A 20439-nucleotide genomic window follows, 5' to 3' on the forward strand; every position below is an offset into this window, starting at 1 on the left:
TGTAGAATACTTTTGTATATAACATTGTTTACGCTAAAGCATAGTTTTAGAAATATTGACGAAAAACGTAAAAAAACTCCCTCCCAAACCGGACGCTCAAAATGGTGTAACTTTTTATTGAACAATATGTGGACCATATAGAACATTTTGGTGTTGGAGGAAAACTTTTACTTTGGATGTTTGGGTTAGGCCTTTTTTGGACCAGTTATACTATGCTACCTCCGTAACTTTGGAACCATTCATTTTAGAAAGATTATGCATAGGGCCTTTTTATTTCAAATTTAAACCGCATAGTTTTAGAAATAGTGGCGAAAAACTTAAAAAACTACGAATTTACCGATTTCTCCCCCCTCTCCTCCCCAAACCCGACGCTCAAAATGGTGTGACTTTTTTCTGGACATTGTGTGGACCATATAGAACAATTTGGTGTTAAAGGATAACTTTCACTTTGGATGTCTGGGTTATGCCATCTTTTGGATCAACTATACTATACTATAATCCTACATAATAATAATCAGACGAAATTACAAAAAAAATCGTAGATTAAGTAAATTATGTACATATTTATTTTTTATTAAAATTATATTTTTCATTCGATTTTGCCACTTTTAGGAGTGCATATTTTTTATAACATAGTTATAAAATGCACTGCAAGTCCTCCTGAAATTGGTTTTCGTGGGTGAAAATCGGTACATTTAGTGTCCCGATCAGGTACAAATCGGTACGGGTCCCAAGACCCCTGAAAATCGGGACGTCCCGCGCAAATCGGGACACCTGGTAACGCTAGTCCAAGATGTCTTATCTAAGACCAACGTCTAAACTTTATAAATGTTGTGATGTCAAGGTATTTGTATGCTGTGTACAATTTAACCAAAATAGACCAGATCTCGTCGTCTTGAGAGAGATTCTAGAAAAAACTAGTAAATTCAATATAGACACACACACCCACCATTTTTTCATTGATTTTGAGAGTGCCTATGATCTATTTTTGTACCTACTTATTTTCTTTTACTTTTTAGGAGCTCACTATGGAGAAAAACCACCAGCATATAACCCCAACTACAACCCTGCTGGGTACGGACATCCACCAGCGTATAATCCAGCTGGATATGGATCCGCACCAGTACACAACTCACCACAAGCTGGAGGCGGTTTTAATTTCCCGCCACCTGCCTATAGTCCAGCAGGCCATCCAGGTTATAGCTCAGGTGGATATCATGCACCACCTGCTTACAGTGCAAATCCCAGTGGAGGTCATGTAACGATTATCAACAATAATAATCATCATTATTCTTATCCAGCTTATGTACCAACTTATCATTATACTACAGCAGATACAGGTAAGAAATTGGCAAGTTATGATTATTCTTTGATCCTTCTCAGACATTTATCCTTATTTAATCATATTTTGTATATTTGTTATACTTTTGCATTTCCCTTTCTATATTTCTTTAGACTTTAATTACATATTTTTTATTAATATCATATCTATATTCTTGGTTAATAACAAACATGCACACCCACATTCATATCATGCATATTTGAGATATCTCATTAAAATCCAATAACGAATTTCTAATTCCTAGTCTGTTTGGAACCCAAACTAACTATCATCTATTCCTTTCTCCACTTTTGTATTTATACGACCATGTATTATTTTTAAGAATAATTTGAAAACATTGTATTAATGATATTGTTCTGTATTCAGTAGAGTCTTCAGCGTTTGTATTTTTATAGATAGCTCAAAAAGTTGGATAGTACAATGGTTTCGGTATATTATATATCCTGTTTTGTATATTGTGTTCAACATGTCTACTATAATCTTTAAGGCTTCATGATTTATGCATGATTTAATCTTCTAATGAAATTTGGTCTAAATAGACCTACTTCTTTGCCATTTATACTGTGTTTTAATGCCATTTTAATTTACTCTTTTAATATCATTAAAAAAACACCATCTTCTACTGCTACTTTCAACTGTTTTTGTTTTATTGTCTTTGAACAACTTATTGATGTATTGTGTCCATCTCTTTAATTTTTCATTAGTATTTAATACTAGATTTTCATCTGTATCTTTCAGTATTCCCTGTTTTCTTTTTCAATTGTTGAAAGTTTATTGTTTCATTGTTTTTATGTACTATTACGTCTTTTCTGGTATTCTATTTCCGCACATCGTTCTTTTTAAACATTCGCGGACACACTTCACATGTAGACACGTCTTCTTATGGAGTAAGTGTCTGCATATGCAGTGTCTGCATATCCGTGAATGTGTTAACCATCATTTGTCTTTAATGCTTGTTAAAGATCTTTTGTTCAACTGATTATCTTTAGTTTTACGTTGACGTCTTTCTTCTTTTAAATCAAAATTTTCCCCCGTCATCCATTGTTTTTTTTTTGGTATCTGGTTGTTGTCATGTCATTTTATTGTCATGCAATATTTTGCAGAATTTGTTCTTTAACAGTCATTTTTCTATTATTTATTTCATTAATCGACGATCCAGTTATAAAATTTATATTAATATTTATTTAAATTATTATTGTCTTGCAGGAAGCAGCCATCTTGGTTTCTTTTTGGGATATTCATTAGGAAGACTAACCTCTCCAAGCTACCACTATCACAGCTCCGTTTTATATGATAATACACCAAGATACGACCACTACGAAGTCCATCACTACTATCACAACAGCAATTCCGTTCCAAAAGAAGCCACCATCCAAGAAAATGCTATAGTCGGTTGTGTCGGGGATACTGGTTCATTCTGTCCTTCTAACACTACATCTTTATGTACCAACAACGGTGCCGTCATGTGTGTTGCCAGTGCTACCTCAACAGTTCCTTGTAGTCTGGAAAGACAAACCAATTGTGTGAAAAGTTCGGTACCTTGTTTGAACAGTACATCTCCGGATTGTGTAGGAGCTGTGAAGTCAGCTACTGTTTCATTACCTTGTATTTCCACTGCCAAAGTTTTAGCAAATATCACCTTTGTTAACAACACCATTGTTCTCGCTCCAACTACCAATACAACAGTTCCTAATAACACGAGTTCAACACCATTACCTGTTACTACTACACCACAACCAGTAACTCCTCAGAACTTCTGTGTCACCATTCTGGCGTTGCCTGCTGAGAGAAAACTTACTGAAAGTGAAAAATTAGCCAATGGAGTGGATGGATTGTTCGGAAAAATCGCTGTAAAAGCTTTAGGGATCGCTTGACAGTATCTAATTGGTATAGCTGTATTTCAGCTCCATTCATAATAAAATTATCTCTTAGCCTACAAAGCTTTGCTTATAAGCAAAGCTTTGAATCAAACAGGCGATGTTATACAAATTGCAGGTAATGCAAGTACTTTGTAAGAAATTTTAAATCAGTTTCTTTATTTAAACGTTATTTTTTTAAAAAATTATCTAAAAACATGAAAAATACACTTGTAAAGGTGGTTATTAGTCACAACTTAAAGAACTCAGCTCGAATGAGCAGCAAATATTTTATGTAGATTTTATGAAATAAAAATAAATAAATACTGATTGAGTTTTTTTAACGGTTTTAAATCTCGACGGCAAAAATTGGTTCACTTTTGGTCAGAGTATCCAATCTGCAAACATTAAAATGCGTCTTAAAGGTAAAAAGTGCAGCTTCCGTGTGCAATTTTTGCATTTTGCTGCAAATGAGTCAGTTCGCAAATGAAACGCATCAATTTCTGCAAAGAAACTTACCTTAAATAATTAGACCTAAACGCCTTATCGAAAATATTTCCTGAATAATTAAACAACAAAAATGGTAGCACACATCCCTGGAAGACTCCTCGTTGCATCAGCATTTTGTTTGTTTCGTCGTGTTATTAGTTGGTGTAAATAAATAATTTCGTTGTTATCTAGTTCCTTCCCTTGCAGAATGTTAAAAAGAACTGTGTTCTAATCTATCGAAAGCCTTCTCACAGTCGATAAAACAGTTATATAGTCCAAGTAATGAAGCTTAAAATAGGACAAAACCTCGCAATTTTTACAGAATGGATCGATTTGCTTGAATATTTGAGATAAGTAGTGGATAGTCCAAGGATCAAAATCTATATCATGTCAAAAGGCGCTTTTACCATGGGGTGGTTGCCACCCCATCTCGGGGGTGGAAATTTTTATTACATTTTGACCGCAAGAGTTGGTAAAAACATTCATTATAAGCAAAAAACGTTATATACATTTTTTTGATAAAATTAATAGTTTTCGATTTATTCGCTATCGAAAGTGTTAGTTTTATATCGAAAAAATCTATGATTTTAATCAGTTTTCTCCTAATAACTGTTGGCTCTTCTTTGTCAAATGCTATGTATTGTAGTTTCAAAGTCAAAGGACGGGAAAACTATGCATTTTTCGAGGATAACTTATTGAAACTAATTTAAAATATTTAAAAATATGTATCTCCAGAAATAAAAAAACTAGCTAAAAAAATTAAGTGACTTATAATGAAAATAATGTCAGACCCTATTTTTTTCAGCAGAAAAGTGATCGTAAACAACCCCCTAATCACTACCCTAATTAAAAATTGTCATTGACCTGATTTGATTTTCTTTATTTATATATTGTTAATAGGTTCTAAAAGTTTGCTCGGCTTAGAATGATCAGTTTAAAAAAATGGAGTTAAAAGCGAATAATGAGTTTTTGTAGTTTGGTAAAAAATGCCCTTTTCTTCAGAATAGAAAGATTAGCATCAGATATACGAAAAAATATTTAAATATGAAATTGTAGCCTATTTAATTCCCAAGAACTTGGTTTGCAAAAATTTTTTACGGCAAAAATTGAGTGAGCTATTGACAATTAAATCTTGTTATATCATGCAAAATCCACCTTTGCCAACCCTTTCAATGCCACCTCTTTTTGTGACTGATAATTTTAAAAAGATTTAAATCAATAGCTATATAGATCTTGTAAAAACCTTCAAAATTCTTTTTTAACGAACTTTCTAAGATAAAAAATACAAAGTTACAATTAAAAAATCAATATATTTTTTTGAAAAAAAAAGGAGAAATCCAATTGGAAGCATAATAATGTAAGTTAGCGGTGTTTTTAGGCATTGGCCTTATTTATTCTTCTTTATTTATGTATTATTTATGGATTCTAGAAGTTTGACTGGCTTAGAGTGATTAGTTTTTAAAAAAAATTGAAGTTTAAAGCGAATAACGAATGTTTGCAATTTGGTAAAAAAGGCCATTTTCTTCATCATCTAAAAAATGTTTAAATATGAAATTGTAGGTCATTTAATTCCCAAGAACTTGGTTTAACAAAATTTGTTCTACAGCAAAAATTGAGTGAATTGTAAATGATTATACCATCGAAAAACATTGATTTTTTAGATATAAAACTAACACTTTCGATAGCGAATAAATCAAAAACTATTAATTTTATCTAAAAGAATGTATAGAACATTTTTTGCCTAGAATGAATGTTTTTATTAACTTTTACGGTAGAAATATAATAAAAAATTTCCACAACCGAGATGGGGTGGCAACCACCCCCATGGTAAAAGCGCCTGTCGGCATCATATAGATTTTGATCCATGGACTATCCACTACTTATTCTCAAATTTTCAAGCAAATTGATCCATTCTTTAAAAATTGCGAGGTGAAAAGCTTTAGTTCCTGGACTAATATTATAATCTATTTCTATGATTTCTGTAATAAAATATATTTTATAATCTAAATATTACTTCTTTATTTCAAATTTCCTCCTCTTATAAGCCAAAGTCCATGTTACATTTTCTATCTTCTTCGTATTTCAGGCGACACTCATTAAACTCGGGCACTTGTTTGGAAGACCTTTGTACCATACCTTTTTTTCATTAGTCTTAAATAAGTCCAGTGGCATCAACGAACACTAACAGTTGGTAGATTTAGGATCTCTTCTGGTGCAATCCTCAGTTGACCAGTGAATTCCTGCTCTATATCGTTTAGCAAATTGCAATGGTATAAGATATGTATAGCAATATCTTCTTTCATTTCACATTTTTTGCACCATGGTTCATTAAACTTATCAAGTTTGTATATATGGTTTCTTAAATGACAATTTAAGAGTTTGCTAGAGAACCTAATTCTAGGCAAAAACTGTTCTATAATTTTTTTTGAAACCTCAATACTTTTCGTGGTTAAAAATTGGCCATTTTCATTGAAACATGATACCTTTTCGAACAGTTTTTTGCTTTTAAAAGAAGATCTAAACCTCAGAGAGGTTGAATCGGGTTTAGGTCTTAGCGTAGTAAAAACAAATATACAAAAAAAATACATAAAAAACAAAAGAAAAAAAACTAAATAAAAAAATAATATAATAATAAATATAATAAAAAAAATTGGTAAAAAATATATATTAAAAAAAATAAAAAAAACAAGGTAAAAAAAACTAAGTACCTAGTAGTATAATAGTTTTAAATTTAGATACTTACTAAGCATATATTTTGTAAAAGAGAGAATTCAAAACACATTGACTGGCCAGTTGGTTGCTTAAACCAGTGCCAATAAAACATAAACACACACACGAACGGTTTTTTGCGAATACCTTAAAAACTATGCATCTAACTGAAAAACTATATTATACATTTTTGTAGGTTATAAAAAAACCAATAGACACTTGCCTTCATAAATCTTTTAGTTATAATACAAAAAGAGATAAAATGGTAGGTGAAAATAGTTTGTTTTTTGGTATATTCTCAAATTGGTGTATTCAACTTGAAATAACAGAGAAATAGTCGATTTTAGGTGTATATTGCTACTAATTCCTTTTCTAGTGATTGAAAATACCTTTAAAAGGAGCTATGTTAAAGGTCCATTACATTAAAACTAAACGAGATGTGCTGCAAACAAAATTGATAACTAATGTATTTTAAGAAAAAATGAGAAGTAATTTTAACCCCCATCCACCAAAATGTAAATGCATCATTTTCCTTTCGCAATACATTTTATTATAGTGTTAGTTCTATGTTCAAAAAGTTGAAAAGTTTAATGGGCTTAAAATGAATGGTTTTTGAAAAAAAGTATCAAATTATAGAGCGCATTTTTAAATTTTCTTAAAAATCTTCCTTTTTCTCCATGTAACTTGAAAATGATAAGAGATACAGTAATGAAAAATAAAAAGGAAATTTTTATCCGAAAATGCCCTACATTTTTGTGTGGTATCTTTTTTCGTATCTCTTATCTTTTTCGAGTTACATGGAGGAAAAGGAAGATTTTTAAGAAAATTTAAAAATGCCCTCTATAATTTGATCTTATTTTTTTCAAAAACCATCCATTTTAATTCAGCCCAACTTTTTGATCATAGAAATAACACTACAGTAAAAAGTATTGTAGAAGGAAAACGATGTATTTAAATTCTGGTGGATGAGGGGTTAAATATACTTCTCATTTCTTCTTAAAATACATTAGTCATCAACTTTTTTTGCAGAATATCTCGCTTAGTTTGAATGTAATCGACAATCAGTATTGCTCAATTTAAAGGTATTTTTAAGCACTACAAAAGTTATTAGTATCATTATACACTTAGACCATAAAAACTGATAGACACGCCTTGTACAGAACCGTTGAAGCAAAGACCTTCCGCGAAAGTGACGTCACAATACGGCAAGAACTTGTTTGGATTCTTAGCAAAGCACTAATAAAATTACCCAATTTTAGATTAAAATTATAGTATAACTTTTGTAATATAAGTAGTTTTGTAGTATAACTTAATATTTTGTAAAAAATATGGAAGAAAAATCATTTAGCAAAGTAATTAATAAATATTTTTGATTTAAAGTAATTTTGTAAAAATAAATGTTTTATTTGAAATTATATCGTTGGTATATCTCTTCTTGTTTGATAATCAAAAATAAATTTAAAGGAGAGTAATTTTCTTTTGGGTGTTAGTTTCACGTTAGGTGAAAAACTATGTAGGAAATCTATTAATTAATGACCACAAAACAAAATAGCTTTTGTTAACTTACTTCTAACTCTTATTACATTATTTAGTTTTTCACCTTCGTGGTACAATCTGATGTATCAATAATGCGAACAAATTATCTTTATTTGATTAAACAAATGGTTTGTTTCAAAATCATGATCAACATATTCTTTGTATTCGCTAAACACAGAACCATGCACTTTAAGATCAATTTTGTCAATAATTTAGAATCGTTCAATTTTTTTGAATTGTACCTACATAATTCTAATTTCGCTTTCAGCAATTTTGCAAATATGAATGACGTCTTTGGAAGGTTGAATTAAAAAATTTTTTGATATGCTATAATGTTTGTGTCTTATGAATGGACATTGTAAATTATCACATTCAATTGCACACAAACATATGTCACAATGTAATGTTTTCTTAACTTTCTTAACTACAAACCCAGCGATATAGTCAACAACATCACAAACATAAGATGACTCTTTTTGAAAAACTTAAATTATTATCATGGTTACTAGTTATTATTTCCCTATTATTTTCATCAGATCTAGAGTTGTCAATGAGTTGATGATCAACAGTTTTCATTTTCACAGTATTTGTTGTGCTCATTGCTAAAATTGTGGAAGGTGCCTGTTCTATACAATTAGCCTGGGTAGATCCTGTAACACTTGTGTGCATTAAGAGTCTTTTATATGCATCTTCAAATTTTTTGCCGTTGGGTTGTTGTTGTAACCTCCATGACTCCTATAATAGAACTAAAGAAAACTTCTAAGGGATACTGAGAAAGTTTATAGGCCGAAAGATACTTCAGACCTCCATCCATATGATCCTTCACATAATTTTTCCAAATTCGCATTCGCATCATACCAATAAAACCCGTTTATTTTTGGCTTAGATGCAGTGGTTCACCATTGTTGGAATATTTGAGTGAATTAATATACTTTATAAATTCTTCAATTTTTTGACAAATCGCTTGTTTATTATGCTGCTGTAAACTGGATTTTAGGTGTTTTCCCCTTTTTTTGTCGCTGCGTAAAATTAAATGCTCTGCAAGATAACACCATAATTAAAAAATTAGTGTATTGGAAAAATTTTAAATTGGAACACTTTAAAAAGTTTACAACGCCTATAAACACTTCTAATCTCTAACGTTTTCTGCCGTAAACTGACGTCACGCACAGCTGTGTGAATCGTTTTATGTTGGCTTCACTCTTCGAGACGAGAGAATAGCATTACGGCGTGTCTATCAGTTTTTATGGTCTAAGATTATACACCTAAAATCGACAGTTTCTTTGTTATTTCAAGTTGGATACACCGATTTGAGCATGCAGCAAAAAAATAAACTCTTTTACTTACCATATCCCTCTTTGTATTTTAACTAGAAGATTCATGAAGGACGAATCTCTTTGTTTTTTTATAACCTACAGAAATATTTTACATACTTTTTTTGTTAGATGCATAGTTTTTAAGGTATTCGCAAAGATCCGTCCGAAAAGGTGTCATTTTTCAATGAAAATGGCCAATTTTCAACCACTAATAACTCAAAAAGTATCGAGTTTTCAAAAAATAATAATTATAGAACAGTTTTTGCTTAAAATTAGGTTTACTAGCCTCTTCCGTGGCTATTTTAACCAAAACAAGTGGTGCGAACAACCCCCAAGATAAAAGCGCACATCGGCATAGGGTAGACTTTGTTTTTAAGATATTCTCTACTTATTGTGAAAATATCAAGTAAATCTATGTAGTAGGATGGAATTCGGAGCCAAATACCCTCATTGACTGCCCTATATAGGACAGAGCTAGAAGTACAGATATACGACGGATATGCAAGGTGGACATCATTAACAATTGGGTAAGAAATAGAAGAATAGAATGGAATGATCACATAAACCGAATAACAAGAAATACAGTAGTAAGGACAGCGAGAGACGGTTCCCCAATAGTAAGACGATCAGTGAGAAGACCACGAAAACGATGGAACGACAACTTACTAGAGGCACATTGAAAAAACAGACAGAGTCATGTCTATGCAAAAATAAGAAGAAGAAGAAGATCTATTGTTTATTATTATTGATTAGTTAAAATTTGCCCTTGAGTGGCTCTCCAATTCTTTTATGATCTACTATCAGCCACTTCTAAATCTCGTTTTTTGTAGCATAATTAATCATGTCACAGAATGGTTCTGGGCCTTTCATCTGCTCGTTCATTCACGTCTACCCCTGCAGACCCGGCACCCATATTAAAGACGTTTATTATCTTTGGCCAGGTTGTTGAGGAGGTTTTTGCAGTTCCTAAGAAGTTTTTATTTGGTGACTGGGTTCTTCACTGTCAGAGTAACCGCTTGGCCATTTGCCATTTGTATAAATGTTGATTCTCTTTGCTTTGGGGTCTCCGTCCACGATTTCATCAGTGCAGGATTCTTTTTCTTCACGTGCCATATGAGAATTATCGGACGTTGTCGATTACCATTGCGAAGGCTTGTTGATTTTCTGTAATATGGAATAATTGTCATGCATTTGATATCTGAGTCCATTCACGAATGTTTTTTAACCAAGAAACTTGTTTTCTTCCTGCACCACTTTCTCCTGTACATCCACTGCAGGATACCAGACCAATAACTTCGGCCTAGAACACTGTTGTATATTGCTCTAGGCTGTAATATTTATTATGTATAAGTACATGTCTGCCCAAAGACTTGTGATCAGTGACCTTATTCAGGCTTATTCAGCCCCAATTAATATTTCGGGCTTTTGTTCTCTAAATTGTGTAATTGTGTTAACCTTGTAGCCTGTGATAGCCTCTAAAGATTCCGCTCGTGTTATATTTAGGAGCGCTTGAAATTTCTAATAATAGAGCAGAAGCAGATGTGTGGTTAACGTTCCCTAATAACACAAAACATTCCAGGAATGTTCCTAGAAGGTACACACAGGACATTGAAAACATTCCTGGAATGTCCCTAAAAGCACATGAACGTCCCTGGAAAGTCCCAGGAAAGCGATGTGTCAGCATTTTAAACATTCCTTGAATGTCTTGTTGGAACATTCCATGAATGTCTACGAATGTTCTTTGAAAATTCACAGTACATTTTTTAGACTGAATGTCTTGTTGAAACATTCCATGAATGTTACGAATGTTCTTAGGACATTCAAAGTATATTTTTTAGACATTTTCTGAAATATATCGTCAGTGATGTGACAATACCTCCTATATGTTTTTTCATGAGTTTTGCAGGAGACGAAAAACATTTTTTAAGGTTATCTCCTGTTTTCATACGTAAGTTTTGACTTGTTTTGTAGTAAATAGATAGTTGAATTTACTACAAAACAAGTCAAAAAATATATGAAAACAGGAAGTGGTCCAAACTTTCATCTCCTACAAAATTCATGAAAAAGCAGATAGGAGGTATTGTCACATCACCGACGATATACCAGAAGTATATGTGGCCGTACCAAATAATAATCCTTGATAAATATAAACATTTTTATTGCACAAAATATTTTTATTGTCAAAAAATATATGAAAACAGGAAGTGGTCCAAACTTTCATCTCCTACAAAATTCATGAAAAAGCAGATAGGAGGTATTGTCACATCACCGACGATATACCAGAAGTATATGTGGCCGTACCAAATAATACATCCTTGATAAATATAAACATTTTTATTGCACAAAATCTTGTCATATATTTTTTTCCATAATCATCACTTCGATGACGATTCATTGTATTGAATTGTACATTACAATTACAATCTGGTCATAACTCTGACCAATGAGCAATTTTAATTTAACCTAAATTACTATACTATTCCTTAAAATGAAGAGCTTACCCCATAGCATCTCTTATCTAATCTAACGGGCACACAAACACTATGCTCTGCTTTTCTAACCGCACTAGTCTAACACACAGGCACACAAGCATTATGCTCTGCTTTTCACTATCACTTATCACTCAAACTAGTTCAAAAGGCTTTGTCCTCTGCAATCTTCTAGTTTGCCCAGTAGTATCAAGGAGCTGGATTTCCTCAATATTCTTGTAGGTACTTACTAAGTTGTTGCTTGTGACTTGCAACTTTGCTCCAACTTTAAAAACAAATCCAGCTGTAAAATATTTATGTGCCTGAAGGCTTTTGTATGCTTTCATTTGCTGCTTAGAGTAGTAACTGCAAGACTCCACCAGATATGTATAAATATCTATAATAGTAATTTGGTGGAATGTACTTTATGGTAAAATCCAATTCTGACTGAATTGTATATGGATCTAAATCCCCAATTACTTTCAGGTTCAATAAATATCTAAAATAATAAAAGAAATAATGTTATTGCTTGCAAAATTCACCAATATTGATAAATATCAGAGAAAAATAAACAGTAAATAAAATTTGTTTCCCCTACCTTTCTCCAAACATCTGGAGTTTGCAATAATTTCCTTAAATAATCACTTTGCAGTGTGGTAAAGTTTATAAAGTTCACAAAATACAGCAAATAAAATCCAAATGAATCCAAAATAGACAAAATACGAGGATAAACAATGAAATGAAATGATATTACAAACATAACCTCTGTAACCTGTAACTTATGCCAACCAGAATCAGAAGTCACGTGGTTTGGATTGCCTAAATACATAATATACACGCGCGGCAAATTTGACCATGAATGCAAAGTGAATAGTAAATGGCCTCTCTTAAAATATAGGACATTGGTAGTATGTTCATAGAATGTCTTGTGGTAACATTCCACGAATAACTTAATCAGATGTTCACCGAATGTTCCTTGAATGTCCAGGACATTCAAACATTAATAGAACTTTGATAGTACATTCCTGGAATGTTTTATGTTGTTAGGGTTGTCAATGCTGCAGAAACTAACCAATATATTTCGACGGCTTGGCGGACGATCAGGGTTGTGAGAGATTATTGTTTGTACAACTGGTTGTTTAACATAATATATTAGTACAGTTGAATTGCGGAAAGCCAATTTTTTTGTTTATAATAATTTTTAGATAAATTTGAAAAATTATTTTAGAGGAAACAATGGGACTAATGTTCCCAATTCATACATAGAGCCGTCACTGGTGGTGAGTATACATAAAAATATTAATAGAAACGAAAGTTCCAACGACAATTCTGAAAAGAAATGGTTGCTAGTTGAAGGTTTAGAAGGAAATGGTTGCTACTATGAAGGAAGACCAAGAGAAATTAAGATTAAGCTCCGGACAGGAAGTACAGCACAAAACCTTCCAACTAATCCTTGATATAGTTATGTATAAAAAATCCAAAAATATAAAGTTCTACAAACATTTTTATAGCTTTGTAGATATTTAAATGTATCATTACTATCAAGAATTTTATTTTATTTTACAAAATTTCTTTATCTTTTGTTTATTTGACCTTTTCACATTTGCACAGACAATAATTTAAGCGAATGCTAACTTTTTTCGAGACAATTAAGTATAATAAATAAGTTTTGATTGATTGGTTCATTAGTATTAGAAATGTTTAACTTAGAATTTATGTATATACTGGTAACACTATCAGTAATCTTTAATTGCGTATTATGTTTTAAATTAACTGAAAATGAAAGAAGTAAGTACATGTTTATCTTTGTATAACCTCTTGGACAAAAGTAAGGCACGATGCTTTCTTCTTTTTCGTCTTCCTCTTCTTCTTCTTCTTCTTCTTCTTCTTCTTATCTATCGTTGGAAACCATCATGGCTATGTGTACCTTGTTGACCGTTAATATAAACAGGACAACACTAATACATTTAAGCCATTCCCTCAAGTTCAAGCCAGGATATTCTTCATCTTCCCACATTTCTCTTTCCTCGAATTTTGCCTTGTAGGTATATTGAGTTGTAATAATGAGTTTTTTGCCCTCTTATCACATGCCGAACCGAAGCATCCTTAGACGTAGCTCTAACCTTAGAACTTAGAGGTTGTCCAAGAACCTTATATTCCAACCAAATAGATTTTATTTAGGAGTACGAAGATTCGAGTACGAAGGGAACCATTCTCGTTGGAACTTTACCGCGCTGAGCAGATGGGTCGTGAATTATAAATTGCAAAATTCCCTCATCTTCCTTAGTCTCAGCATCCGTATGGCTTGCAAATTGTAGAAGCCTCGGAAGTGTTACCAGATATTGTTTTCAGTCTGTTGGGATGTAAGTAACATTATGTTGTTTTATATTATGCCACCAGAGTGAAAACTTAGTCTTTTGCTAGCAGTTGCCGCTACGGCATCTATGCCATTTCGTTAGTTGCAATCTGTGACTGCACGCCGGGGTTTGTTTTGGTTGGATCAGAGAGAGCAGCATATGTGCCTCCTGATGAGAGACTAATAAGTTTCGAAACCGGTAGAGGTGCTTGCTGCACTCTCTGATTGGACTAGAATATGGTGCGGTTGTATGTTCGTTTTTCAACGAAATTGAAAATGGTTATTCATTTTTGAGATTTTATTTAGTTTAATGAGTTATGTGCGTCTCTTGATTCCTTTGGTTTAGTCTCTATTTGGTGTTATCAATATTGCCATGTATAATGTAGGTAGATACGCTCTCATTTAAATATCCTCAGTAACCAGTTAGATGTTGACACTATTGATTTAGTCATGATCATACACTTAGTTTTCTTCAAATTCATCTTCAACTCATATTCATGATAACATATACATCAAGGCATTTAATTTTTTCTGCAAATAATTATTGTTATCCGTTCTTACGTCGTTTACAAAACGTATATTACTCAATTTTTTACATTGAAAATAATATATCAACAGTGAATTGACAGGTACAAGTACAAAAAACTATAACAAAAATTTACAACAAATTGGGTTTATACAATTATTTGACAAATACGTCAATGAAATTTAAGCCCGTTTTAAATGATTATAAATAATTCGTTGTTAATAATTACCACTACTAGCAAAGCACAAAGTTTTTGGCAATATGAACCCACTTTGTATGAGCAAGAAAAATTTTTGTTGCCATGTTTTTTTCACATCACGTCTCTAAACTGTACATTTCTTAAACCATAAAACTTCATAAATTTCTGGATAACTAGAGTAAGGTACATCTTCATGGTTTTTATGACATCTCAGTGACGTCAAAATTCAATAAACGCACGGGCACCATTTTGAATTTTTTTAAAAAAGCTTATATCATATATAGTCTAGGCGCCAGAGGGGTCACCGTGTCCTTTTCAATTCTGATGGACAAACTCAACGGTTTCTTATGGATTTTAGGCTGCTGATTACGAATTTCGAGGGTGGATTTCGATCCGAATGGTCAAAAAATTGTTATAAACAATTTAATTGTTTATAAATTGTTTATAAGGCTCTGGCTCATAAACTAAAAGATATAAAAAAGAATGTTTCAAATAAAATTTGTTCGCTAATAAAAACTAAGAAAAAACGTTTACTAAACTTAAATCCAACAGTTATAACTCAAGATATTGTAAAATTAGTGCACAATGCAAATTGCAAAATAAGTATTTTTTGAAACTTTATCGATCGTAACTCAGCTTCTACGCTCGCAAATAAGCCCTAGAGAACCTCATTTTAAAGCTTCATTAATAGGCTTCCAACCAAAGTTTGTTAAATTACTTTATCTTGATTTGTTTTAAAGTTATACCCGTTTGAAGTTATAATTTTCTTTAAAAAAGTGTACATCAATTTGTTTTTAAGGGTTTCAAGTAAATTTAAGCTGTATACATTTATACTTTAATTAACAATAATGATAGAAAAACTCAAAAGGAACATTTTGAGCTTTTTAAAATGTTCGTAAGTTTATTTTTGGTTATGATATCGATATTTTAATGGCGCGCTATGAGGCGCCAAGCGGCTCACAGTCAAGTATGTAAGTATTTTTCGACGCTTTATCGATCGTAACTCGGCTTCTACGCATGCAAATGAGCCAATATGTGATATCCATATAAAAATGAATCGAGTTCTTATACAGCATCATCATTGCATATAAGACGAGCATTTATGTTGTGGCGGCATACACACAATTGACGTGCCTTGATGATGTTGCAAAAGAACTAGATCCACTTTATATGGATATCATCTAGAATTTAGATAATTAGACTCTGAAGCCCCACAAAGTTTTAATTTTACCGCCCACAAGGACATACTTAGTACCACCATGTAACTGTAAAAATTGCTCTAAGAACTTATGCAGATGTAAAAAAGCTGAGATTCTCTGTATATCTCGATGCAGATGCATGAAAGATAATGTTTGTAAAAATAGTATTAATAAATAATGTCCACTTACTTACTTTTTGGTTATATTTCGGAAATATTAGTTTTTAATGTTTTTTTTCTCATTTAGTACAAAAAATAGAAGACAAAGTAAATAGAATGAAAGGTGATACGAGGTACAGTATGATGATTTAATTATAAAAAATATATGATAAAATTTTATTAGGATCTTCAAAAGTAAAAAATGAAGATAAAGTATATAATATAGGGTGAGGCAGATAAAGGGCCTATTACAAATATCTCGAGAACTAAAGTAAAGAAAATTATGAAAATTGGAATATAAGGGTTTTGAGGTGTGAACTATTTAATGAAAATATTTTGGTCTCTTTGCTACTTCCGGTTATACCGGAAGTTGATTGTAACTTCGTTTTCTTAAATGGGACACCCTATATATTTTTACGTTTTTGGATTCTCCTTGATTTCTTATTTCTTAAAATATAAGGTTTTGTAATATTATACAGGGTAGATTAAAAGATAATTACGTTTTTTTATTAATTTCGTAGCAATATTCACACCCTGTAGAATTGTAGTAGTTTTACATCAAAATCCCTTTATATGTTCAAATGATTTTTAATATGGTCTACTATTGTTACCAATTATTAGTATAGCTAAATTTTGAATTTTAGTATACAGGGTGGGTCGAAACTCGGAATGTGTATTTTCTCAGTTTTCTTAAATGGAACACACTATATTTTAGTATTGTAATGAAATGGTATTTTATGGTACTTTTTAATTTCTTAAGCATTTCCTATACCCAACTGCTTTAATTTGTGCTTAATTGTTAATCGCACCAACAATCTTAACTACGTAGATATTTTGATAGCTCAACCATTATTGGCAATTTTAAGTATCAGTCTCGATTAGTATGTATTTATTTCCGAAAAATTATTTGTGATTGAATATTTTTACGGCCAACCTAATAAAATTTCAGGTATTTTGTGTTGCCATTAATGTTTGGCTTGAATCACCAATAACTCACAAATTGAAGCAGTTAGGTATAGGGATTGCTTAAGAAATTAAAAAGTATCCTAAAATAACATTTCATTAAAATACTAAAATATAGGGTGTTCCATTTAACAAAACTCAGAAAATACTTATTCTGAGTTTCGACCAACCCTGTATACAAAAAAGGAAAAATTTAACTATACCGATAATTCTTAACATAGTAGACTATATTAAAAATCATTTGAACATAAACAGAGTTTATTATGTCAAACTACTACAATTCTACAGGGTGTGAATTTTGCTACGAAATTAATAAAAAAACGTAATTATCTTTAAACCTACCCTGTATAATATTACAAAAACTTATATTTTAAGAATTAAGAAATCAGGGATAATTCAAAAATGTAAAAATATACAGGGTGTCCCATTTAAACAAACGAAGTTACAACCAACTTCCGGTATAACCGGAAGTAGCAAAGAGACCAAAATATTTTCATTAAATAGTTCACACCTCAAAACTCCTGTATTCCGATTTTCATAATTTTCTTACCTTGAGTTCTCGAGATATTTCTAATAGGCCCTTTATCTGCCTCACCCTGTATACCTAGAAATTATAATTTGCATCGCGAAGTTAGGGCTTGTCCATATGTAGGCGGTTTGCCAGCGTCGACTGCGCGGTTTACCTGTTTTCCCCGTTTTTCTTGGTATTAGGGTGAAACTTCAAAGGCGGCATTAGGGTGAGATCAAGTAAAACAGGTAAACCGCGCCGTTGACGTTGGCAAACCGCCCACATATAAACAAGCCCTTTGCTCGTAAACCTTTACGCGGTGAGTCAATCTCGCGCCTCAGAGCGCGCTATTAAAATATCGATATATTGGCCAAAAATAAACATACGAACATTTTCTTAAGCTCAAAATGTTCCTTTTGAGTTCTTCTATCATTATTGTTAATTAAGGTATAAATTTTTATAGCTTATAGCAAATAGCTATAAGGTATAAATATTTTTAAAATATTTTATATATTTTTTAAGAAAATTTTAACTTTAAACGGATATAACTTTAAAACAAATGAAGACAAGTAATTTAACAAACTTTTTTTGGAAGAATATTCGATAAACTTTAAAATGAGACTTTCTAAGGCTCATTTTCATACGTAGAAGCCGAGTTACGATCGGTAAAGCTTCGAAAAATACTTATTTTGCAATTTGCATTGTGCACTAATTTTACAATATCTTGAGTTCTAATTGGTGGATTTAAGTTTAGTAAACGTTTTTTCTTGATTTTTTATTAACGAACAAATTTTATTTAAAACATTATTTTTTATCTCTTTTAGTTTATGAGCCAGAGCCTTATAAACAATTTATAAACAATTAAATTGTTTATAACAATTTTTCGAACACTCGGATCGAAATCCACCCTCGAAATTCGTAATCAGCAGCCAAAAATCCATAAGAAACCGTTGAGATTGTCCATCAGAATTGAAAATGACATGGTGACTTCTATTTGGCGCCTAGACTAATAGCTCGTAATACTCCATTCAAAATCTCTTTTTATGATTTATGAAATATGTAGGAAGATTTTAAATGCGAGCTGTAGGTATATTAAAATAATATTTTTAATTTAAGGAAGGAGGAGAGTAAGCAACGACAGTTCAGTATTAGATACCGGTATCGGTTCTATAGGAATATATCTCAGCAACTCCATACAACACCTTCCAGTTCAAAGAAAGCATTATCACTTCAGAATACACCATCACTACCATAACCGAGAGAAAGTATTAAAATACGTGGACGTTTTCCCAAGGGATATAACAATATGTGAAGGTACACCCGGTGCATTTTGCCCCAATGGTACATGGGCATTGTGCACTAAAAATGGAGCTATCAGATGCATAGCTAGTTTATGGGGAACTGTACCATGCGATGAAAGTTTTTTTCAGCATTGCGCGGAAGTGACATTACCATGTACGCTTTATACACCAGAATGTAGACTTGAACGAAGATTTAGGAAACAAGCAACGTTTAATAAAGATATTCCTTGTATAACTACATTAAAAATGTACTCGAATTTGGTTTATGTCAATGGAACAGTAATTGCTCAAGATTTAGTAAAAATATATCCTCCAGATTTGTTTTGCGTCATTATTTTGGCTTTACCAGATGAGGCAACACAAGGGGAAGAGTTATTTGAACGGGGTAGTAAAATACTTGGAGAATTGTCTCTGCGTGTTTTTGGCATCAATAAATGATTTTAATTTTGTATGTAATATCTTACACAAATCGCACCCCGTCTTCGTTAGTGCCATAACCTCGAAATCGCAAACTTTTCAGGAGATCAAAAACAAGATTTTATATGTGAACTCTTCATTTTTTTTTTTAGAACTTCACTATCTAAGTTAACCAAATTCTGCACGCATTTAGACTAAGTGTGTAGCTAGATAATGTTTTTTAGTATTTATTTTTAAACTAAAAGGGGTAGTTCCCTCGGTTGGCTGTATACTATATAGTTAAACAAACTCTAACCACTACAAAGTAAAACCACTTTTATGTAATAGGTATATTTACTAAAATTTTAAAAAATCTCAATGGATTGAATAAAATAGGTTCATTCGGAACGTTTTCGGACATATCCGTCCATCATCAGTGAATTCATATATACACTAAGCATCAAAATTAACGCACCACCTTAAAAATGGGACATTTTTGTCGTTTCGTATTTCCTAAACCTGTTGTCCGATTTGAGTGATTTTTTTAGTATATTATAGCTTTATTCTTCAACAATATCGATGTAATAATATTATTACTAAAAAGATAAGTGTCATTGTATACCGGGTGTAAAAATGAGAGTATGTTTTTTCCTCAAAATTTGGAACACCCTGTGGAATATTGTAGCGTATATAAAATATTCAAATTAAAATTCAACTGTAGCCCTAGGCCTTCTTAACATTTTGCTAACTATGTTGCATAATAAAAAAGTTAGGTAATTTAACAACTAGCAATGTTATTCATCAATACAGGGTGTTTATAAATAAGTGCGACAAACTTTAAGAAGTAATTCTGCATGAAAAAATAATGACCGTTTGCTTTATAAACATATGTCCGCAAATTCTTTGTTTCCGAGATACCGGATGTTGAATTTCTTCTTACAAACTGACGATTTATTTATTGCTTTAAAACGGGTTGAGATATGCAAATTAAATTTGGTAGGATTTAAGGGGTAGTTATTGCGCATTTTTTTTACATACAATAAAGAATTTTATATTCACCATTGGCGTGCATACGGGTATAAACATTTTAGATACATCCCGTATGCACGCCAATGGT

At 31.9% G+C, this 20439-nt stretch overlaps 2 protein-coding genes across 4 annotated transcripts in view; both read left to right on the forward strand.

The window, feature by feature from the left end:
* LOC126880500 (uncharacterized) overlaps positions 1-3528 on the forward strand; it is a 61798-nt gene extending 58270 nt beyond the window's left edge. For all 3 annotated transcript variants that reach the window (XM_050644388.1, XM_050644382.1, XM_050644391.1), the window contains 2 exons: positions 1020-1340; positions 2549-3528. In XM_050644388.1, the coding sequence (XP_050500345.1) occupies positions 1020-1340; positions 2549-3216 (989 nt within the window). In that variant the 3' untranslated portion in view covers positions 3217-3528. The remainder of the gene's footprint in view (positions 1-1019; positions 1341-2548) is intronic.
* A 9844-nt stretch (positions 3529-13372) lies between these two features.
* Positions 13373-19375, forward strand: LOC126880508 (uncharacterized). The gene is made up of 2 exons (XM_050644395.1): positions 13373-13504; positions 18742-19375. The coding sequence occupies exons 1-2, from the start codon at positions 13414-13416 to the stop codon at positions 19362-19364; spliced, it is 714 nt and encodes a 237-aa protein (XP_050500352.1). The 5' UTR covers positions 13373-13413; the 3' UTR covers positions 19365-19375.
* The last annotated feature ends 1064 nt before the right edge of the window (positions 19376-20439 follow it).

Source organism: Diabrotica virgifera, chromosome 1 (assembly GCF_917563875.1).
Source record: "Diabrotica virgifera virgifera chromosome 1, PGI_DIABVI_V3a".
Taxonomy (NCBI): Eukaryota; Metazoa; Arthropoda; class Insecta; order Coleoptera; family Chrysomelidae; genus Diabrotica; species Diabrotica virgifera.

What these genes read in the sequence shown, in the direction of transcription:
- LOC126880508 (XM_050644395.1), top strand. Translation starts at nt 13,414, where the DNA reads ATGTTTAACTTAGAATTTATGTATATACTGGTAACACTATCAGTAATC. An exon ending in ATTAACTGAAAATGAAAGAA is followed by an intron (nt 13,505 to 18,741) that starts GTAAGTACATGT and finishes TTTTAATTTAAG; the next exon opens with GAAGGAGGAGAGTAAGCAAC.